Consider the following 22718-nt stretch of genomic DNA (forward strand, 5'->3'; position numbering starts at 1 on the left):
GAGACGGCCATGCCCCGCTGCCCAGCGGGCAGGCTCCTATGCTCCTGGTCGTGACCGTTTCTGCCCCGGGAAAGAGAGGGGGCATCGCTGCTTAGACGTGAGGGAGGGGGGCAGCAGGGCAGCACGGAGGGCTCTGGGGACTCGGCAAGGGACGCGGGCCAGCGGTGTCTCAGCCCACAGCCCCTTGGAGGGTCCGGCGTCGGAACAGTCAGGGCGTGAGGTAGCGCCTCCCCCAGTGGTGGGAGGGGTGGCCGTGACAGCCACCAGGCACGGAGGGAGGGGACAGACGGACGGCGGACAGAAGTCAAATGTGATAAGGTTTCGGAGCACTTCCTTTATTCAGTCAATCACAGAAAGGCCGACCCTGGGCTGTGACAAGGTCCCTCCTCCGGAGACCCGGCGACACAGGGAGGAAAACCTTCCACCGTCAGGCAGAAAAGCCCACGACTGAGAGTCCACGCGTGGCAGGGAGGAGAGCGGCGACAGCGATGGACGTGGGGACAGGAAGCAGGGACGCGGCTCAGGAGACCCCGGGTGGCAAGGGAACACTGAACGTGGCTCCGGGGTGGATTCACAGTGACCGGCGTACTCTGGGGGCCGCTAGTCGTGGGGTTGAGGCTGACCCAAGTTCAGGGGCCCCATGTGCGGCCAGGGTGGCGCAGCCGTGTCCCAGTGGGTGTGGCCTGGGGACAGAGCCCCGAGGGAGCAGGGGAGTCGGGCACCACATGTTTTCCTGAGGCATGAGCTTCGGTGAGACTTTGCGGCTGTAGGACGTGGCCGCTGGTGACCCCTGAAGTGACACCCGACAGGTACAAACCGCCTGGAGACCTCTGTGGGAGAAGCCTGGCCACAGAGGAAGGAGGGGCGTGGCACCTGCTAAAGGTCAACAAAGTCAAAGGGCGGAGGGGACCTGAGCCCAACGGAAAGCACGAGGTCCAGGTGAGAGGAGCAGATGGAACATTCTAGAAAGAAGGGATCCCCCACCTCGCAGGCAAGTGATCTCCAAGATCGCGATCCCTGGTGGGGCCCGGGGCAGGAATCGGACGTGAGCTCCAGACCTGCTATGTGTCCTGCATGGCTAGCGTGGGCCCGGCGCTCCCAGCCTCCGTCAGTCCTGGTGCTGCCACCTGCCACCCTCTAGGGCTGCTACCAGAGGGGACCCACGGGACGTGGGGACGCAGGGGACGCAGGGACACAGAGATGTAGGGATGCAGGGAGCACGTGGTACAGCACTCGCCCGCAGTCAGGACGTGGGCACGGCCAGAAGCGTCCGGAAGACAGACTTCTCTATGCGGGGCGGGCTGGATGGGGGTCAAAGCAGACACCGGGCAGGTATGCATGGGTGACCCGGCTCGCTGTGAGGGACGAGCGGGGACGCTCCTCAGGACGGTGGCGGCCAGGTGGCCCTCCTGACGGGAAGACCAGGGGTGCCGGACGTGCCGCTCCCCCTCGCCAGCCGGCCTCCACCTGTGCGGCCCGTGGAAGGCCTGTGCCGACCGCACTGCTGTGCGTGATGCAGCCTGAGCCCGGGACTTGGGTCCGTACCACGCACGGCCGCTCAGCAGACCGGGCGACACCTGGCCGGTCACCCCAGCGCCCTTGGGTTACTTGGGACTAGTTCTTCCCCGAGAGCTCACAAAGCTGTGTCCTCCTCTGATCTCCCAACACCCCGGGCTCCGCGTGGGAGCAGAGACCGGGGACGCACCAGGCTAGCTCCTTGTCCAAGCTCGTGCAGCTGCGGGGGACGAAGAAACGGGCCCGGGGGTTCAGCTCCAGGACCCCGGCAGCTGGCCCCCGCTCTGCACTGCCTCCAGTGACGCCACACGGCCGTCTCGTATGTCGGCCCTTGACCTTGTCTCACAGTGTTTTGTTTGCGTGTCTGTCCTTGCTTGATCCGGCAGCTATTTAAGGGTCTTTTATTTACAAGAAATGGCACGAACACAGAGGACCCTCTGAGAGAATAAAGGTCCTGCTCTCGAAAGCGACTGGCTGGTCATAAGTGGTTTGCAAATTGTAACCTGCACCGCTCAGGAGAAGGTGAGGGGGCCGCTGCCACAGTGTGTCCCCGGAGCCCCCGCAGCACGGGCTCCCCTTCTCCGCGCCCCGAGGGGACGGGACAGGAGGGGCCCTGCCGGTTCCCCTCGACCACGCCACGACCCGGCAGGACACTGGCGTCATTGGAGCCCCGCGGGCTGAGATTGACGGTTTTTACTTCAGACCATACTTGTCTAGGAAACACCAACGACCAGCCACCACACTGATCCTGTTTTGAATATTCCTTCTTAATACTTGTGAACTCGGCCCCTTCCGAGGTAGGAATGTTCCTTTCTAGAAAGTAGTTCACTTTTGTTGTCCTGCTCTCTACTCTGTAGAACTTCTTTCCATATTTCCAAGAAAGTTTGCCCAACATCCGCGTGACCTTTAAGGGGATTGTGATATTTTTATTTTTAGCACAACTCGGCCAGTGTTTCTCAAGCAACCGTTCTGGGCCAGGCACCAAGTGGGGCTGCCTCTGCCAGCTTCTCCCACAGCCCTGGGAGCCACGGAGAGCCACCCTGGGTGCGATGCCCTGTTTCCAGGCTCCCAGGACGGCAGCTTCTCGGAAGATGTGCCTGCTGCCTGGCTTTGGGAGCGATGAGTCTCCAGCCCCGTTGAAATGTTAGCTGGACTGAAGGAGGTGACCAAGAGTCTCTCTCTCTCTCTCTCTCTCTCTCACACACACACACACACTGAACTTCTGGCCCGGGGTCATTATGGAGACTGTCCTCCCAAGCTGTGCAGCATTGAACTGGTTCACATACTCAGAGGCCAATAAAATGCTGGTGTTAGCAAAGGTGATTAAAAATACAGAGAGCACAGCATCCTACGTGCATCACAAGTGACGCGTGTGCCCATAACTCGGACGCCGTGAGCTTCTCTGCTGCCAGCACCCCTGGGGACACGCACCACACCTGGAAAATGGAGGAAGGAGGGAAGTGTTTCTGGTGCACCAGGCGCCATGCTGGATTCTCCCATGGAGTCGTTCTGTTCGAGCCTCTCGGCCGCCCAGGGAGATAAGCAGGAATTTCACAGATGAGAGAACCGTGATCCACAGATCGGACCCTGCCCGGCCTCGCGCAGTTAGCGAACGTGGAGCCTGCCGTCACACCGCGGGCCAGACTGCGTCCCTGGAGACGAGCCAGGGGCACTGCTGACACAGAAGGCCCGGACGCAGCCAGCCCTTCCATCTGGGCGGCCGGCTGGAGGGGGACCGCGCTCCCTGGCTGCGGCCTTCGAGGCAAACCCAGAGTTGTCCAGAAGGCCCTCGCGGCCACGCGTGCCCTCCCAGCACGCCCCGGCTGCGCTGCCCACGGAGGCCCCGGCCGACAACCTGGGTCTTGAGAGCCAGGATGGGAACAGCACACGCTATGAAACTCCCTGAGATCCTACGACGTGTGTGACTCTCCGGGCCCCGGAACTTAGATGTTTCCTCGGACTCGGGTATCCCCCGGGGCAGGGACAGGAGAAGCTGCTGCAGTGGACAGAGAGAACCGTCACATGCCCCGCAGTGGGCTGCTGTCACCACCAGGCACGGGACGGACGAGGACTCAGGCGACGGCAGCCACGGGGGAAACCTGCCTGTCTCGCCGGCTGTGGCTGACAGAAACCGAGCGCGGTGTTTCCAGATCCTCCTGTTTTTCCAGAAAAATCAGAAGTGCAGAATCGCATATAAAGCCCCCGGATTTGCGGGTGCTAGCTCCACGGGGCAAGCACTGAGAGCCCAGCAGAACCACTCTGGGCCCCGGTCCTGCATTCTGACTCTCGGCATCTTCTGCCAGAACTTGCGGGCGGGATAAAGGGGTGCGGTGATAGGGGCACACCGGAAGTCAGAGAACCCGATCAGTGCAGGCGCGGGCGTCTTTTCTTACGCTTTCACTCGGGGCCAAAAGAGCACTAGCGACCTTACAAAAACTAAGGCTCCTGACTTGGCATTTCACCCAAAGCTCTGGAAGCAGGCGCCCGTCCCGTCCCTGCTCGGCTGTCCCACACTTGAAAGTAAAGACCCCCACCGTGACCATAAACAGCAGTGAAATATGGGCTCTGCCCACCCGCTGCCCCCCAGAACCACCTCTGGGATGTCGGTGTCACCACGGCCGTGATGGACGATATAAATTGGGAAGAGGGTTGTTTGCGGATGTAAGATCGCCAGGTCACCCAAATAGGAGCGAAACCGAATGGGAGTCATTTTGTTAAAAGCCACTGCCTTCACCACCCTGGAGTCACCTTCGAAACTTGGGTTTGGTCCCCAACGCTCCACTAGGTCCCCGGCCCCCACGTGCCTGTGAGGAAGCCGTCTGGGGCCCCATCCTCCGGGCTGTGAAAGGCTCCTCAGAGCTCGCAGCCCCCACCCCCAACGTGAAGTCAGTGGGCGCGTGCAGACCTCCGTGGACGTGGCCTCCCGCGTGCTTGCAGAGAAGCAGAGGCAGCGCCTGCCGGCCTGGGGGCGGGGGGCGCATTTCCCTTGCAGCCTTACGTTGGATCACAAAGTTCTAAAGCGCTAATAAAGTCACTAATCAGTAGTCATTGAACAGTGGAGCTGAGCAAGGGAAGCATCAGCGCCTGTAACTCTTCCCTTCGTTCATTCCTTCGCTCACGAACCCACAACGCCCGCGGCCCCCTGAACGCGTGCCTCAAGAATGAGATCATTTTCTCTTTCCCCACAATTTCCTTTTCCTACGTTCAGAGGCTGGAGTGGAGTGGGCTTCCTCGTGGCCGCGCTCTTGCCTCTGCCGGACCGAGCCCTGTCCCCCCAACACACACAGGCCTTGGGGTAAAGAGACAAGGTCCGTGCGCGGGGATCGGGGGTCAGCGTGGGGCCCCCTTGTGCAGGCGCCTGAACTAGCAGCATCCCCAGCACCTGGCTCTCCAAGTGACTGCGTCGAGAGGACAGATTTCCCTTCGAGGGCCCTGTTACAGGGCGTTTGCATGGCCGACCGCTGTTCCATTGACTGCTGTTTCCTTAGGGTTCTTCTTAGGATTCGTCGCGTTATTCTTAAAGCCTTAAGTCCCAAACCACATGCAGGGGTTTACTAAGGGTTCCCCGGTGTTGCCTGGAAGGGTGACCTCCCGGGGTTCCCCGATGATACTGGCGCATCAGCCCACGTGACAGTCCCGAGCCCTTAGGGCAAGCATGCTTCCCGGGTGATTTCAGTGTCCTATCTAGGCGTGCCAGAGATTCCTCCCTGTCCCCGAGTTCCAGTAACTTGGCTTTGGAGCCTGCTTTTGCCCCAGGACACAGAGTAAATGTTGGTCAGACCACCAGTCCACACGGCTTCTTTTGAAAACGTGGCCACTCCCCCCACGGCACTCAAACCGCTCCCACCACCACCACCACCACCGTGGGCGGGGCGCGCCCGGAACATTGCAGCGACGAGGAGTTTCCAGAGTTCTCTCAACACCATGAGAAACCCAGGGGGTCACAGACTCGCCTGCTTGCTCTCTGTGTTCCGCGTTTTCCTGCCGCACAGCTGAGCGTCTGTGCCCACCGTTCAGGGCTTCCGTCTGGGGAGCAACTAGCAGAAAGCCATCGTCGGTGACAGGAGTCCGAGAAGAGTATGACACTCAAGGTCAACATTTCACCGGACGCGTAAACGCTTCTGCCTCCTTAGGGCCTGATGACAAGGAATCCACAAGCAAAGCAAGGGTGCAGCCTCCCTCCTCCGTTCCCATCATGGTCAGGCCCTGGCACGCCACGCTTTTGTAACGAATTTCTAAATTTTTGTGTATGCCACCTACTTGAACTTGTTCACAAGTTTGCAACATAATTAGCCTCCAAATCTCCTCGTTTAAATGATCCTCAAATACGCTCATTTCTGAAGCACCTGGGGGCTCAGTCGGTTGGGCGTCCGACTTCGGCTCAGGTCATCATGATCTCGCGGTCCGTGGGTTCGAGCCCCGCGTCGGGCTCTGTGCTGACAGCTCGCAGCCTGGAGCCTGCTTCAGATTCTGTGTCCCGCTCTCTCTGCCCCTCCCCCGCGCTCTCTCTCTCTCTCTCAAAAACAAATAAACATTTAATAAAAATATGCTCATTTCTATATCGTCCTACACTCCGTCACTGATAAGTGTGTGACGTGGCTCCCCTGGGTCACCGTACCGCGCTGTGCACCGTGGTCCCAGGTGGCGGGGGGGGGTGGAGGCATAGCCGCACCCTCACTTTCTTCTCTGCCCAGATAATTCCTACTTTTCTTTTCCTCTCTCTTTGCCCCTGTTGGCCCCAAGCACACGTCACGGGATCAGTCAGGGTGGAGAATCCCCGGGATGTGGGCCGCCTTCCCTGGAGGTTGGTTTCAGTGGCCACCAGTCCTTGCTGAGAAAGGTTGGGAAGGGAGAGGAAAGTAGGAGCAGACAAAACAAGGCTCTTGCAACTGTTGTATTTGCCCAGTTTTTCCTCATTTCCAGCCTGTGAGGTTGGAGACCTAAAACTGAAACCATTGAAACCATGAGGCCTGAGCTGGAGACACTTCTGTCTCTCCTAACTTTGCAATGTCTTAACAGCATGCCGTCCTGTCACTTAATGTAAACATCGAACAGAACTCCCAAAATGTAACGTATTTGCACCACATTAAATTCACTAAAAAGCAGAACATTTTGTCATAGTGTGGAAAACAACTTTTTTTAATGTTTATTTATTTTTGAGAGAGACACAGAGAGACAGAGTGCGAGCAGGGGAGGGGCAGAGAGAGAGGGAGACCCAGAATCCGAAGCAGGCTCTGGGCTCCAAGCTGTCAGTGCAGAGCCTGATGTGGGGCTCAAACCCATGAACCGTGAACTCATGAGCTGAGCCTACTTACTTAACCTACTCAGCTATGAGCTTAACCTAAGTCACCCAGGTGCCCCTATAAACCTGCTTCTTTAAAAAAAATTTTTTTTAATGTTTTTATTTAGTTTTGAGACAGAGACAGAGTGCAAGCAGGGGAGGGGCAGAGAGAGAGGGAGAACAGAATCTGAAACAGGCTCCCCAGGCTCTGAGCTGTCAGCATGGAACACGACACAGGCCTCGAACTCATGAACCAGTGAACCGCGAGATCATGACCTGAGCCGAAGTCGGACGCTTAACCGACTGAGCCACCCAGCCCTCCCGGGAAACGACTTTTAACTGCAATCGTATTTATTCTAAACACAATTCAAGGATGCCAACAACATATAATTTCTGACCCTTGCTGATCTGTGCCGATGGGTTTTTATGAGCCAAGACTTCCATGCGTCCGAGGGGGGGACACGGAGGCCATGGGGGCCAAGGTTGCCTGGGGGGCAAGGGTTCACGGGAACAAAAGTGCACAGAAAACGTGGGCGCGCAGTTTGATCCGCACACTTGAGGTTGCCAGCCACTCTGGTTTCTCTCCATTAGTAGCGTCCGCAGACCTTCTCACCTGCCACACCGCTCGGTAAATGAACCCGCCTCTGGGCGCGTGTAGACCACTCCTCCTGCCGGCGCTAATGAGCAGTGAAAGGACCCGGTGCTGAGCAGCGGGAGGTGAAAGACAGGGTCTGGCTAATTGACAACAGAGGTGATTGCGTCCTGAATAATTGAGGGGCGTCTCTGGGGGAGGGAGCTCGGGCTCAGCTTGTGTCCGAGCTGTGCACCAGGGAGGCTGTGACCCCGTCCTTCCGGGCCTGGTCCCGCCGGAAGACTCAGGTCGCCGGAGCGCGGGGTGGCCGGCAGTGGGGACCCCCGCGCCCCTCCCTGGGGTTCGCTGCTGTGGCCCGATGAGCACCTTCCTGCAGAAAGCAGCCTCTAAGGACTGGAGGGACCAGAGAGCAGCGTGTGAGGCTTCGATATCATTAATGTTCTACGATCTTCACGGAGCCTCAACCTGAAGGAAGTGTGCACTTTGTGGGGTGGGGGCGACGACAGAGGGAAAATCATAAAAGCGTCCTGACTCCAAGGGTGACGTCCCGTATTACAAACCAGTTCACTCTTCTCTTCAGCAAATCAGTGTGATCGCTTTCGTTGGCTCCAAAGTAAATGTCTTACGTTTGAGCCTTTTCTTTAAGAATAAAACCGTTTAAAATTCCTAAGAAAAACCTCTCCTTATTTTAAAACTGAGCGCCCGACTTAGAAACAAAAGCGTTCCCGCTAAGTGCGGCTTTGAGGCTCCGCTTTCCAGATGTGCTTTGCTGGAGAGGGATGGGAACGCGGTGAGGCGATGACGGCAGGGTTGCCCCTCGCGGGCTCCGGGGAGGGGCAGACCCAAGATGACCCCGACGTGGCATCACCCACTGACGCCTCAGAGGCACTGGAGGAACTAAGTAGGCACCACGGTCCACCGGGCGCAGAGGGCAGCCGCCAGCCACAGGGAGCCACAGGAGGAGACGAGGAGGTGAGAAGGCGGGCGAGACCAGGGTCCCACAGGAGCCGGTGTGTGAATGAGCTCGTGCTGTCAGCTCGCCTTCGACCACACGCTTGTAGGCGTAAACGTCAGGACACGAACACGCTCCTCAAACTCTGGGTGACAAATCGCACGCTTTCTGCTTAACCTGAACTTCACCGGCGCTTTGCGCACCGACACATCTGAGCGCAAGTAAAATGCAAAACCATTTCGAGCTCTTCGTTCGGGGTCGTTGGCTGAAGGAGAAAGAAAAGGGAGCCCCCGTGTGCCTGGTGCCTCCCGTATATTTGCCAAATTACCCCGAGTCGCCCTGACAGCGAGCGGAACGTGTCACGGAGCCCTGAACTTCAAGCGGGATCAGAGCTGCGACAAACACGTACAAGAGTGGCGTGCGATGGCCCCAAGGTAGACCCAGGTTGGGTGAGGGGTAACATCAGCGAGAGGGGTACTGTGGCGTAGCGGGAAAGCGCGGTTCGTGTAACGAGGGATTAGCGGCAGAGCTCACCTCTCCTGGAAGGAAATAAGATCGTCCTTCTATATGTAAAGTATGGATTAAAAATTTAAACGTAAAAAAATAAAGTAATCCTCACACAACTATATGAGCAGTTAGCAAATGAGGCTGAGTTTTTCCATTTAATACCCACAGAGGGATGCCAGCCTCGCACCCTGTGGCCGCAAGTTCTGTCCTAAGCAACAGGCGGGTTTCCCATCAGAGACTGCAGAGGCTGAGTGTCAGGAACGGAGGGTGAGTGGCCCATGTGCTCCTGGGGGGGTAGGGAGTGGGCTGAGCCCGCCCTCCCCTCCTCGGGTGCCCTGAGCGCACCCCCAAGCCCGCAGACCTCTTTGCATATCCCATTCCCTCTGCCTGGAACATGAGCACCCCACCCACTTTTAATCTAAACCCAGCAATTAACCTTTAAAACTCAGATCAGATTCCACCCCTCCCCAGAGAGCCCCCCTGGCCCTCCCAGAATGGGTTGGCTGCAGCGCGTCCCAACGTCCTCGTGCCCCAGTGAGAACGGCTTTCAGGTCATCTACCCTAGCAGAAAGCTAGTGCTCGGCGTTGAACTCCTTAAAGAGTAGGATTTCACCCCACAATCGCTGCATCCGCAGTCCTACGGCCTGGCGGGCCACGTGGCAGGAAACACAGCATTTCCACAGAACGTGGCCTGGTACGTTCTCCGTCACCTCCTGAGGGTTAGCCCACTCTTGCTCTGGGTCACACGGGCCCCACCTGCCTTGCCAGCATTCCACAGTGTTTGGAAAATGTTGCCACGTAGGGAAGCAATTTTGGAGCATCGATGCGTTACCCAGAGGTGCTGTTGACTCACACCGCGAACCCGCACAGCGTGCCTGCCCTCGGGGATCTCGCACCCTGTGCCCCGGCTGCGATGCCAGAGCAAGGGCGGGAAGGCGGGTGCACAGCGGAGCCTGCATCACGCTGACTGTTCTTGAAACGTCCCTCGCGGCCATCTTTGTCTTCTTGCGTCTCTGTTCCGGACAACCGCACTCCAGGAGGGAGCCACCACCCCGACGGGGCTCCTTCTCCCAGCGCCGTCCGTCTGTGTGGACACCCCCTTGCTCCCACCACAGGCTCTCAACCCCCGAATCAATTTGTTTCCACAATACACTTGAGACATCCCAGCCCCGTGCCCAAGGGTCGGCTGCAGCTGCACACCCACCGGGGCAGCAGGGACCCCTCTGGGTGTGCCAGGCCCTCGACGTGCCCCCCGCTCTCCCCGAGGCCCCGGCCCCCAGCCCCCACCCGCTCGTCAGGACCGACCTTGCTGGCACCAGCTCCGTGACGGCCAGCTTCCCAGGAAACACACCCACCCACTCCCACTCCCTCTCTCTCGCCCACGACTGGGTCTCTCGTGTCTCCATACAGGCTTAAAACACGACCTGTTTCTTGTTTCGTTCAGATAGTGCTTCAGCCGTGAAGATTCCCCTATGAAGCCCCTTCTCCGTGACCCGCCTCACTCTGGCTGCTCGCCTTCTCAGATCCGTATCTGATTGAATCTACAGCCCTACGTCTGCACACACGTCTTCCGTTAAAAGGCACGACACTCATTAAATGAGCTATGTTTTTTATTGTATGTGTGTTTCATTTGCCGCCATACTCAGCACACAGTATTAATGAATGAGGGTCTGGCGGTCAGTCGGCGGGAACACTAACTCAGGAGCCTGGTGTCGCACTGCCTGAGCGTTACATCCGCGGAGAGCCACCCCTCGCCGGCAGCTGCTTGTGACAGCAGGCCTGCCCTGCTCTCTCCCTCGAGGGGGTCTGACCGACCACATGCCCTTACGACCCTTCTGTGCCCCGCTGCGACCTTCTCGTCCTAAATTGCGGGGCAGGCGAACCATGCATGGAGGAGAGGACACTTCGTGCCCGTGTCTTCTGCCTCCTGGTCCCTTGGGTGGGCAAGGACATCACAGATGGGGCTGAAATTTCCTGTCCTCACGACCAGACGCACCGTTCTTACTGCTCTCCTCCCATCAGCCCCCCTGTCCTGTTGAGTGAAATTCTCCTACTATGCGACTTTGCGTGTATAAATTATCCAGACATGTGGAAGAAATACTGGGTGCACCAATACACTAGCACACGTCCGTCCCTCCAGCAGTGGTCCCCTGGCTTAAAAATGATGTGTAGGGGCACCTGGGTGGCTCAGTCGGTTAAGCGTCTGACTTCAACTCAGGTCATGATCTCGTGGTCTGTGGGTTCAAGCCCCGTGTCGGGCTCTGTGCTGACAGCTCGGAGCCTGGAGCTGCTTCGGAGTCTGTGTCTCCCTCTCTCTCTGCTCCTCCCTGGCTCGTGTTCTCTCTCTCTCTTTCTCTCTTTCTCTCCCTCCTTCTCAAAAATAAATGAGTAAACATTAAAAAAAAAATGTTGTGTAGAGACAGGTGGCTTGGTTTCAGGGCCCTGAACCAAAACTCCTAGTTAGACGGTCTTGGGCAAGTCCCATCTACAAAACAGATGTAAAGATACCTTTCTTAGAAAATCGTGAGGATCAGACACGGTGACACACAAAAATGCTCGGTAGTCTGTGACCTGTGAAACAGGCTGGTCACCATGAGCAAAGGGCCTCGTCCCTGGAAAGCATCCTAATGATTTGGAGCAGTGGGGACGGTGATTATACCCGGAACTAGATGACACGGCATCAGCCCCCGGCTTAGACATGTCCTGCCACACCTGCCCGCCCCCCTTAACTGTGTGATCGGATTCAACTCTGGGTTCCGAGGAGATTCCAGCCTACACGTATGAACCTTCCTGCAAACATAAGGGCTACCTCTCAGGTGCTGGCTACAAAGTGCGACTCGTAACTCACGCCGAGGTCTCCCAATCGGGCAAAGAGGCTGTGCTTAAGCTTCATCAAAGCCCCCCCCACCCCACCCCCGTTACAGAGGGCGGGGCCTCCCGCTGACCTTGCATCCCCTGCAAGGTCAAGGTCCGCTTTGCTTTGTTAAGTGACACAGTTAGATTGCCTGGTGCTTTCCCCCCACGTCGCTCTCCCAGAGGGTCGCCCCATAGCCACTAAGACGCCCGTGTTTGGCCACATGCGCTCTGACCAAACTGACCACCTGCTCGTCTATCCGCAGATGGAGGTGGACGCCGAGGAGAAGCGCCATCGGACACGGTCCAAAGGGGTTCGAGGTAGGTCCGCGCTTCTCCAAGCCCCCGGAGGCCCTTTCAGGGTCCCCTTTGTCCTGCGGAGCTGGGTGTGAGGGTCACTCGGACCTGCTCTGACACCACCCTCTCGATAGCTTTCTGTGGGAGAGGGCACGTGTGATCGATGATAAATCTCTGTTTCCCATCTCTCTGCAGTTCCCGTGGAACCAGCCATACAGGAGCCCTTCAGGTTAGTACTCCGTGGGCACGATGTATCCCCAGAAGCCGTGTAGAGAACCCATGCCTTTTAATAATGGGCACACCGCTCCCCTCCCGCCCCCGGTCTGTCGGCGGCTTGCTCCTACCCTGCTGCACTGATGGAGGCAACTCCCTGAGACCTGCTAAGAAAAAGCAGCCCTAATTGTTCCCTCCTTCCAGATTTGCCTCCTCTCCGTCCCTCTGTGTGCCCCTCCCCCGATGCCACCAAGCGCTCGGTCCCACCCGCCTGCAGCGAAGCCCCCTTGTAATTACCTCTTTCCCGTTGCAGCTGTCCCACGCCGGGCTGTGACGGCAGCGGTCACGTCAGTGGCAAATACGCAAGACACAGAAGGTAACGGCCGCCTTTTTCACTATATACGGTCTACAGTGGCTTGTTGAGGGACCCAGACCCAAGGACGAAAATGGGTGGGGGGTATTCCTGGAAAAGAGTGAGTGCTGTCTTTTCCTCCACTCCTCTGATGTGAATTCAGCCTTTGGTTTCCCGGACAGGGTCTCAGAGGGTGGGCAGAATTCACGATAATACATAAGATGACACAAATTAAGACCAGCCTTAAACTCATTTTCCCACACACACAGGGCACCTGCTAAGAGCCTCCCTCTGCCTCACTGGGACGGCTTATTTGTCCGTGCCCACGTGCTCATTCTGGTAGCTGCAGGGTGGCAAGTCACGGATGGTAAATTAAAGTGCGACCTTCCTGATCCTTCTGGAGGAGCTCAGCTTCCATAATTTATCTGTCCTGGGAAAGGAAGCCCAGGTGGGCACCTGGGCAGCTGCTGGGGGAGGCCCCAGCAGGAGATTAACGTCCAGGACAGATCACACTAATGAGACTTTGGGGCTTAAATGATTATATTATTCTTGCAAACACTGGAGTTTAGGTCCATAATGGCACTGGGTGTGAACATCCAGGAGATCAGGTGGCTAGATAATTATTGCTAAAAACGCATCACAGCAGAATTGTATTGCACATCTAGGGCTGAGAGTCATGAAGAGATCAATCTTTAGATTTACTTTTGCATAAGGAATTTCTTCCCTGTGCTATTAATGTAGCTTTACCTTTCAAGGGAAGGTTTCGGTCGTGAGGAGTTGGAGATGTTTACAGGCTAGAATAAATTTTTAGCTAATTTTTCACAAATTAGGTTGCGAGGACTAAGGTCGTTCATCCTAACAAACCATCAAGAAGGAAGCCCACGTAATGAAAGCTCAGACCCTCGACCAGGTGTGCCTGAAACACCTCAGGGTGACCCTGCCTGCGCTGCCCTACGTTTCATTTCCTCTTCAGCTGAACATTAATTTATGGGTGAAATCAAGCAATTATTTTGATTGTCCTTCAGTAAAATCAAGGGGAAAATTGCAAATTACTCCCCAAACCCCCATGCTAGCATCTAAGGAGACGGGGAATTTTTAACAAGCATCCATGATGAAATGGTTATCAGACTTCTCTACATACCAAAGGAACGACAGGTCGTTTCTAAGGGAATCTAGCGATTTAAAACCTAAATTCAATTTATCATATTATTATTGTTATTGTATATTATAGTAAATTACTGAGTATGTAAGTTAAATAATTAGTTTACTTAAAGTATGTTATTTTATTTTATAAGAATTTATTTTGTAAATTCTTAATCTAAAGGTTTTTAAAACCACATTGCTTATGTTTTCAATGAAAAACAAGTTAGCAAGCCATGAATGAAATCAAGGTTTTCCCTTATTCCTCTCTTGATTAGTCAATAGTTAAAATTTATCATACTGTTACCAGAAGGAGTGATTACATTTGGCTAGAAAGTTTGAATTAGATGTTAGCTAGACAATTCATCACCACGGTTTTTCAGGAAAACCCTGAAAACGTTTCCAAAGAATCCTCTGAAACACATTCTTACCCAAGGCGCATCAAGCGGTGTGTCCGCGTCCCCACGTGACATGGGCGTGCACACCTGCCTGTGAGGTCTCTTTCCCCACATGCACAGAACTTCGGTGCTTAGCTTGGGGGTGGCCTCAAGACCGCCAGCCTGCATTTTCCTCTGGGACACGATGCGGGTGTGAGCACAGAGCATGCGAATCTTCCAGGAGTGATGGGGCCGGCACTTTAGAGAAGGGTCACGGAAACATCCAATTTTAGACAATTTTTCAACCCATTTCTAATTGAATTTAAAATAATGTCGTAATTTTTATCACAAGTCATAGTCTACGTAATTGTTAAATTTTCTAACATTTTGGTAGAAATAGTTAATGTGGTGGCGGCGGACGAAGGACTTTCCTCCAGCACCACGGCGCCACGAGTCAGCGAGGGGCGTTGGACAGATTACTGAACATTTAGGACTTCGATTTCCTCAGTTTTTGAATGAGATACTTACAGACTTTGTTATGTAGAACTAATCACCATTGAGAACTCATGTGACCACATAAGCCGCTTCTCGACAAGACTGTCAGGGCTGTCCATTTTATTTTTGATGTCTATATGTTGTCAATAATTTTCTACGACGGTAGACACACAATGTTACATTAGCATCAGGCATGCAGCACAATAATCTGACAGCTCCATACGTTGGGCTGTGACCATCACAAGCGTAGTCATCATCTGTCCCCGTACGACACCGTTACAGTATCGCCGACCGTGTCCCCTGTGCTCTGCCTCTCATCCCCGTGACTCACTCATTCCGTGACCAGAAGCTGTGTCTCCTCCTTCCCTTCACCCGTCTTCCCCCTTCCCCACCTCCATCCCTCTGGCAGCCACCAGTTCGTCCTCTGTACGTAGAGGTCCGATTCTGCTTTTTGTGTGTTTCTTTGGCTTTTTTTTAGATTCCCCATATGTATTTGCCTTTCTCCGACTTATTTTACTTAGCATAATACCTTCTTTTTATGGCTGAATAATATTCCTACATATATATACACATACGACGTGGTTTTTCTCCACTCACCTACCAAGAGACACTCGGGCTGCTTCCATATCTTGGTGATTATAGCTAATGTTGCAATAAACATAGGGGTGCATAGAGCTTCTCAAATTAGTGTTTTCATTCCCTCTGGGCAAATGCCTAGTAGTGAAACCACTGGATCATAGAGTAGCTCTGTTTTCAGTTTTCTGAGGAGCCTCCACCCTGGTCTCCGGTGCCGCTGCACCAGTTTGCGTTCCCGCCAACAGCGCACGAGGGTTCTTCTCCCACCTCCTCGCCAGCACTTGTTTCTTGCGTGGTTGATTGTAGCCAGTTCTGACAGGTGTGAGGTGATATCTCATTGTAGTTTTTGATTTTCATTTCCCTAGTGATTATATATTACTGGTAATTTTTAACTAAGGGATGACATTTGAACTACTTAAACCGAAAAGGTGCTTCTCGTAGTAGATGAGACTCATGTATACATTAACATCTTGTGACTGGTGTTATTTCAAATCTGTAACATTTCAATTATTTCTGGCTTTAAAAGATTCCCTGCTACCGAAGTCTCTCCCCTCTGACAGCTATTTATGTACATAAGTGTCTGCACGCACCCCACAGCCCGGGTGTGGCCCTGACCTCCGTACCCACAGCACAGGTGTGGCCTTGACTTCTCTGCTGTTCCATCCCCAACGAGACCCAGCCTCTTCCAGTGTGACAAGAGTGGCAGCCTGGGTCTTGGTTTTGATGAAATTACCCACCCTTTTGGTATTTTAGCAACATGATATTCAGGGAATGTATTTTCATTTTATTAGGGATATAATTTCATTTTATTCCTATATCATGTCAGTTCGTAGTCAAGTAAAAAGGTACTTTAGTATGTGGACACATCTATTTATTTGAACACACGGAAGGTAATTTGAGGCAGGTGTGGGAAATCTATACTTTGCTTGAACAAAAGACAGTCTGTTCATGGGTATGTTTTTATTTTCTTTTAAGTGTATTTCTTTATTTTGAGGGGAAGGGGAGGGCAAAGAGCGAGAGAGAGGGAGAGAGAGAGTCCCAAGCCGGCTCTGTGCCGTCACTGCACAGCCTGACATGGGGCTTGATCTCATGAACTGTGAGATCATGACCTGAGCTTCAGTCAGACGCTCAACCACCTGAGCCCCCAGGTGCCCCCACGGGCATTTGTTTATGTTCACAGGTCATAAACAGTCTGAAGTTGCTGGTAAACACGCGTGCAACTCTGCACAATTAAAAGTTGGATCAAAGATGTAAATTAGGAAGCACATGAGGGAAACAGGAACATACTTTTACCAGAAACCCAGGATGTATCAGGGGTTTGAGCAGAGCATTGCGTTTTGTTCTGAGTCTTTGGGCAGCCGAAGCAAAAATGGAAAAAAAGAAAGACAGAGTTCCACTACCTGGTGCAAGTGGTACATCAGTCCCTTAGTGCCAGAGGTAAACACATCTGAATTGCCATCCAGTGACCAGCAGGGATCCAGGCTCAGTCAACACTCTGTGCCCTGGAAGACAGAATAAGGACCAGGCCCCTCATGAAGCTAATCAACATCAGAAACGTTTCTCTTCAGAAGCATCGTTGGTATCTGGACACATGAGTCTGACTTCTGTTTTTCCCACCTGAGGTTTCGTGTTGCCACCATACAAGTGTGACAAAAACACTGCAGACTTGGCAATCAGGGCAGAAATAAGTCTCCTGTTATGAACCAGGGCACTAACATAGCCTCTTCTGTATGCAGTGAGTGACCTCTTCCTTTGGACTCACTGTCACACAGCCTCACATGTGGCTCAGTGAATTCTGGCTCCCTGAGTGCATACGACTTTTCTTAGCGATACTTACAGGTAGCTAGAGACCCTTGTGTATCTCAAACATGGGTCCAACTACGGGGCTTCTCTGTAGATGGGAAAACTCACTTCTTTTTCAATGTTTATTCATCTTTGAGAGAGACAGAGCATGAGCAGGGGAGGAGTAGAGAGAGAGGGAGACACAGAATCCAAAGCAGGCTCCAGGCTCTGAGCTGTCAGCACAGAGCCCGACGCGGGGCTCGAACTCATGGAGTGTGAGATCATGACCTGAGCCGAAGTCGGACGCTCAGCCGACTGAGCCACCCAAGTGCCCCAAAACTTCCTATCTTAAGTGGGTTTTCCAAAGTCTTAGATGCCCAAGTTCAGGGACAGGAGCTTCCTGAGCCCCCTCTGCTCTCCTCCGCATCACCTCCTTTCCCAGAGTGTAAGCATGTCAGACGCCCATGGGTGAAAAACCACTGGTTTCCCACGTGTCCACAGCTATCTCTGCGGTGGGAAGGTGGCAGAGAAAACGGAATGTGTGGAAGCCACACCCTTGGAATTCAGGGAGTTGCCGGCCCGTGAATGTGTTGGCGGAGAAGGGGCCAGGCCAGGTGGGAAGTGTGCAGACGTCGCCAAGGCCCGCGGAGGGAGCAATACCACTGCGCAGGGTGTCCGTGGCTGCTGAGCCTGACCCCGGAGCTGGCGGGGGTGCCTCAGGCTGCACGTCCCCCCGGCCAAAGATGGACATCTCAAGGAAGGGTGGGGACATGGTGACAAGAAGCCTCACATATGACTTCTTATGTAAAATCATTGTGGCCGCTCGGCCACACGACGGAGAGATGTGGTTATTAATCCAGAGCTTTGCAAGAAGGGATACTAAGATAGGAGCAAAATGCCAAATGTCAAAGCATTTCTGCAAAAAATCTACTTACGAACACTTAACGAAGATTGAAAACTCTACTGCCTTATATTCACAATGCATGTTTTGCTCCCCCTGTTGATATGAAATATTGTTTGTGTTAAAGCAAAATCATGTTTAGAAAGGGGTATATCTCGGGGCGCCTGGGTGGCGCAGTCGGTTAAGCGTCCGACTTCAGCCAGGTCACGATCTCGCGGTCTGGGAGTTCGAGCCCCGCGTCAGGCTCTGGGCTGATGGCTCAGAGCCTGGAGCCAGTTTCCGATTCTGTGTCTCCCTCTCTCTCTGCCCCTCCCCCGTTCATGCTCTGTCTCTCTCTGTCCCAAAAATAAATAAACGTTGAAAAAAAAAAAAAAAAAAAGAAAGGGGTATATCTCTGTAAGCTAAATTTATTGCTAAAATTGTGGTCAATTTACTATTCTTAAAGTTTTTAGAAATTTCACCAATGCCAATTAGAAATAGGAATGATAAAAAATATATCAATATCTATTACAGATTAATACTAACCAGTGTAGAGGAATTTGAATCGTAGCCTTTTCTGTAATAGTTACGTACATCCTGGAACATTTGGAATTGTTGGATTCTTTCTGAATAGCGATTGTTGTATGAGCCTCTAGTGAGAGAGACAGAGAGACAGAGGAAACCCCTAACTTGGATTCATTCCTCACTCATCTGTTGTGTGACCTCTCCAGAATTCTTTCTGAAATTCAGTGGATTTCATTTATATTTACCCCTCACTTCAGTTTTCAAAAGTATGTGTTTGTTGGGCATAAGGTTCTGATGGAATATTTGACCTGAAATCTACCTTCAGAGTCTTGCCCACTCAACAAGCACCCAAAAGCTAGGTGATGGGTATCAGTATCATATTTCAATCCTCCCCAATTTAGAAAATTCTGAGTCAAGTCAATTGATCTTGAAACTTTAAAATTAAAAGCTCCAAATGGTAGCTTTCCTTTTTCATTAGAAAATTATTGGATTCTCTCTGGCTTGTTGTGCACATTCCGTATTCAGATTTTTTTCCCATCTCGTATACCTCTGCACCCGCCAGTGTGATTGCCATGGCGGCAGCCGCGGGTGAATAATTGCCTGTCTTCACTGGACCTTGTTCTGGAGCTGAAGTCGAGGGCTTGCTTCCTGATGTACGCATGCCTCATTTGGATTCTGCCAACAGCCTGGGGGCTGTATTATTCATGCCTTGGCAGAGAGCACTCACTAAAAGCCTTGGAACAGAGCCAGGTACTGGCGAGAGATAGTGGAGTGGAGCATTGCAATGTGCAACAGACAAGAGCATCTATAATCCAAAAAAAAAAAAAAAAAGAAGAAGAAGAAGAAAGAAAGAAAGAAAGAAAGAGAAGAGGAGGAAGAAACAGGGATCCCTGCATTTCCCTTTTACCCATTTCACACTGATAGAAATTTCATTTGCATTAAAATAAAACACCCCAGCATAATTGCATTTTTTTCTAACTACGCTTGAAAGTTTAACACAATTTTCCACGTTTAATTGCAAAGCTGATTTTAATTAGTCAGGGCCTGCATGTGAAAAATGAAGATTCACTCGGGTGCATGGGGCACACTGCAGTGTTTGCTGAATGCTCTAATTAATGTATGGATGCCATACAGCAGGGCACGCCGTGGGACGCTCATGAAAAATTCTGTGCACGAAGCCACTCAGCCAGGCTATCGGTGTTTTACTTCACGAACCCGCAAGAGTCAAGGACTCCCCCCTCGTTCTTTGCGAGCCGTCATTGTGCACGCCATCACCCCATCCGTGAACCCTATGGCACGCCTCTCCTCTTTACCGTTCGTCACTGGCATTATAAACCAGAAGTCAGGGCACATATGTTTTAATATCAGTTTGGTAGCTTGCACGACGGTACAGGGGGCAGAAATTTGGAGATCTGGGGACTCATTTGTATGGAGTAGAATCAAAGCAGGAGGGTTCCCGGACTTGCCGCTCACAGCTTGTCATTAGTCACATGTGTGCAGACAGACGAAATGCAGGCACAGTCCTTTCAGACCGAGACGACACTTAACCTTTATTGTCACAATACATCCTTGATTTGAAAAAATAAATAAATAAATACAAAGCTCCCTGGCCGTTATCCTGGAAACGCAGTCTGCCTGCTGCCTGTAGTACGTCTGCCCAGATGGCCAGGTCTCTGGCCGTTGCCTGTTTCATTATGTATCTTAGAGCTCAGCATGACTGATTCGGTGCATTTAAATCTGAAAAACAAAACATGTAATGCATTTGGGGCACACTTTTGATGTTGACGAAATTCTATATATGTTTCAAATAATTCCACATTCACAGACAAGGAACTTGGGCATTTTCGGGCAGTTACGAACGTCCGTAAGCATACCCGCGGATACTCGGTGGCATTCACAGTCTGGATTGGTCAAGTCTAGACGTAGCATTTATAACCTGGCTCTCATTTCTTGACTAATGATGAGAATATATCAACATGGCTTTGAAACGTCAACAGAGTGTTTACTCCTCAGAAATTGGTGGGAACAACAGGCATCATCTCGGGTTCTCCCCAAGTTCAGTTCTGACCGCCACCACGTGCACCGGGATTACGGCAGCCGCTTTCTCCGTGGGATGCGCGGACAGGAGGGTTCCTGAGGTCGGGGGTGCTGAGCCGCTGTGGGGCCCACAGTGCTGACAACTCTTCCCCCTGGGACGGGAGGGGCCAGGCTTCTCCCGCTGCGAGGTGTACGTCCCCACATGAGAGCTTGCAGGCGGGGGGAGAGGGGATCTCCGGGTGGGGAACCCCCCACCAGATTTCAGCGTGCACATGGGTGAGGATTCCAGGAAGGGCTCCCAGTGCCCGGAATCTGTTTCACAATGAACGGTTTTGGGGGAACCGCCTGGTGAGCCCCACTGTGAGCCCGTTCCTTAAATCCGTGTTGGAGAGCGGTCACCCTGCGCTCACCTGTACCCACACCTTGAGGACCCTCGTGAGGACTCCCTTCTCCTCGTCCTCTGATCTTGTGTCCCGAAGAGAAAACGGTGTGTCAAACGTCAGACCCCAAGACCCGATTGAAACCGTACCCTCTTCCTGCCTGAATTAGCGAGAGACGGAGGGAGGAAGTGCGCACTTAGCGGTAACGCTGCTTTCGTTCAGTGAGATTTTAGTGCTTTTGTGTGAAAAGTTTCTGTGTGACTAAGTACGTCGCCAGCTGCAGTAAATGGAAAACCCTCGTCCGACGGGCTTACAAAATGCAGAATTAACTGTCTCATGTAAACTGGAAACAAAGAGCCTCCCTCCCTCAGGGGCTTCTGCCCCATCACCGGCCCCACTGCTGCAAAGCTCTCCCGAGTCACGGGACAGAAGACACCGGACGGGTCACTTCTAGGACCTCGCGGAAACACAAGGGGGAACTTTCCGAGAAGCTGCCAACACCACCCTCTGTTCCAGTGCTCCAGCTGGGTCTCCAGCCACCTGCGAGCCCTCCCTGATCGCCCTCCTGACTGTCGGGCCCACCCCTGGAGCTGGAGGCGGGGTCAGTGCCCCTAAGGCAAGGGTTCTCAAAGCAGGGTTCCGTGACCTGGAACATCAGTGCCACCTGGAAACCTTCTGGGAAGCCAGCACGTGCTTGGGCCCCACTCCAGACCCGCTGGATGAGACGCTGCGGAGGGGGCCCCGTGGTCTGGGATTCTGATGCTCCCTGAGATGGACAACCGCTGCCCAAGGAACAGGTCTGTGTAGACAGAAGGCAGGCACCTGGTCAGAGGGCGTCTGCAGGTAACGGAGGAAGGAGACTTCTTCTGGGTAGAAGCATCTAGCAGGAGCGGGTACGAATCTGAAAAAGCCGCGCCCCGAAGACCCCAAGTGCCAGAAGCTGCCTCACGAGTCTGTCCTCCTCCCCTCTCCCAGGTGGGGGGCGGCCCGGGAACGTCTCGGTCCCGGCCGGACAGACTTGGGCAGACGCGAGGCCACAGCCTGGCGTCGCACCTCACAGACTTCAGCCCTGCCTGTGACCGTGACGTGGCCCCGGCATTTCTCAGGAGCTGGGGAAGAGGGCCGTCCCCCCAGCAGCCCCAGCCATGCCCCCGTGGTGCCGCCATGACCTTCGCTCCCGAGGCCTCCCTGTGGCCGTGGAGGACGACTCCCAACTGGGGACACCGGCTCTCCTCCCACGGCGGAATCAAGGAAGCGGGCCTGGTTGGGAAGGGGTCAGGGCAGACCAGGCGGCCTCGCCAGGCTCAGCCCCGTCCCGGATTGGGACCCCCCAGAGCCATCTCCGGGCATCGTGTTGCACTCACGGGTGGGGTCCAGGGACTCAGGGCTGCTCGGAGCCCCCTCCAGGCCCTGGGCCAGCGTGCCGTCTGAGAGCCAGGCGCTGCGGCCGCCTGGCCGTTTCTGCCCCACGGCCTTGGCCCGAAGAGAGCGCGGCAGCCAGGAGCACGCAGGGATGCAGGGCCCGGGCGGGCGGGCTGGGGGGAGAGCCGGACGCGCCCTGGAGACTGTGTGGAGCCTGACTCGGACAGGCGTGCCTGGGCCCCGGCAGTCTCCATCGAGCCCTTGTGGGCTTAGAATGGATCCTCAAGATAAACGCACCTTCCCTTTCCCGCTAAGGGAGAGTGCTGCACTCCATTTGTATGATTCCACAGACTTTGAAAGATCCACTCATTGTAATTTAGTAGCCACTCTCCGGGCTGTGAATATTACCTAATGCTATATTTAACATCGCCAGGGATACGCTTCACGTACAAGTGGATGCATTTCCTAAAACTCCAGGGAGCAAGAGCAGGGAAGTGAGCATCTTGGAAGAAATTCCAATCGTAAATAATGCATAACGATTCAGGGATGCGCCCGAACCGCTTTGTGAGCCCCTCGGCCAGCACAATGGCTTGTGAGTGGAG

At 53.8% G+C, this 22718-nt stretch overlaps 1 protein-coding gene across 14 annotated transcripts in view; it reads left to right on the plus strand.

Moving 5' to 3' along the window:
* Window positions 1-22718, plus strand: part of MYT1L (myelin transcription factor 1 like) — a 424454-nt gene that overhangs the window by 269002 nt on the left and 132734 nt on the right. For all 14 annotated transcript variants that reach the window (XM_043604655.1, XM_043604656.1, XM_043604642.1 and 11 more), the window contains exons 6-8: window positions 11967-12021; window positions 12193-12226; window positions 12524-12586. In XM_043604655.1, coding sequence (XP_043460590.1) covers window positions 11967-12021; window positions 12193-12226; window positions 12524-12586 — 152 coding nt within the window. The remainder of the gene's footprint in view (window positions 1-11966; window positions 12022-12192; window positions 12227-12523; window positions 12587-22718) is intronic.

The sequence above is a fragment of the Prionailurus bengalensis genome, chromosome A3 (genome assembly GCF_016509475.1).
Source record: "Prionailurus bengalensis isolate Pbe53 chromosome A3, Fcat_Pben_1.1_paternal_pri, whole genome shotgun sequence".
Classification (NCBI taxonomy): domain Eukaryota; kingdom Metazoa; phylum Chordata; class Mammalia; order Carnivora; family Felidae; genus Prionailurus; species Prionailurus bengalensis.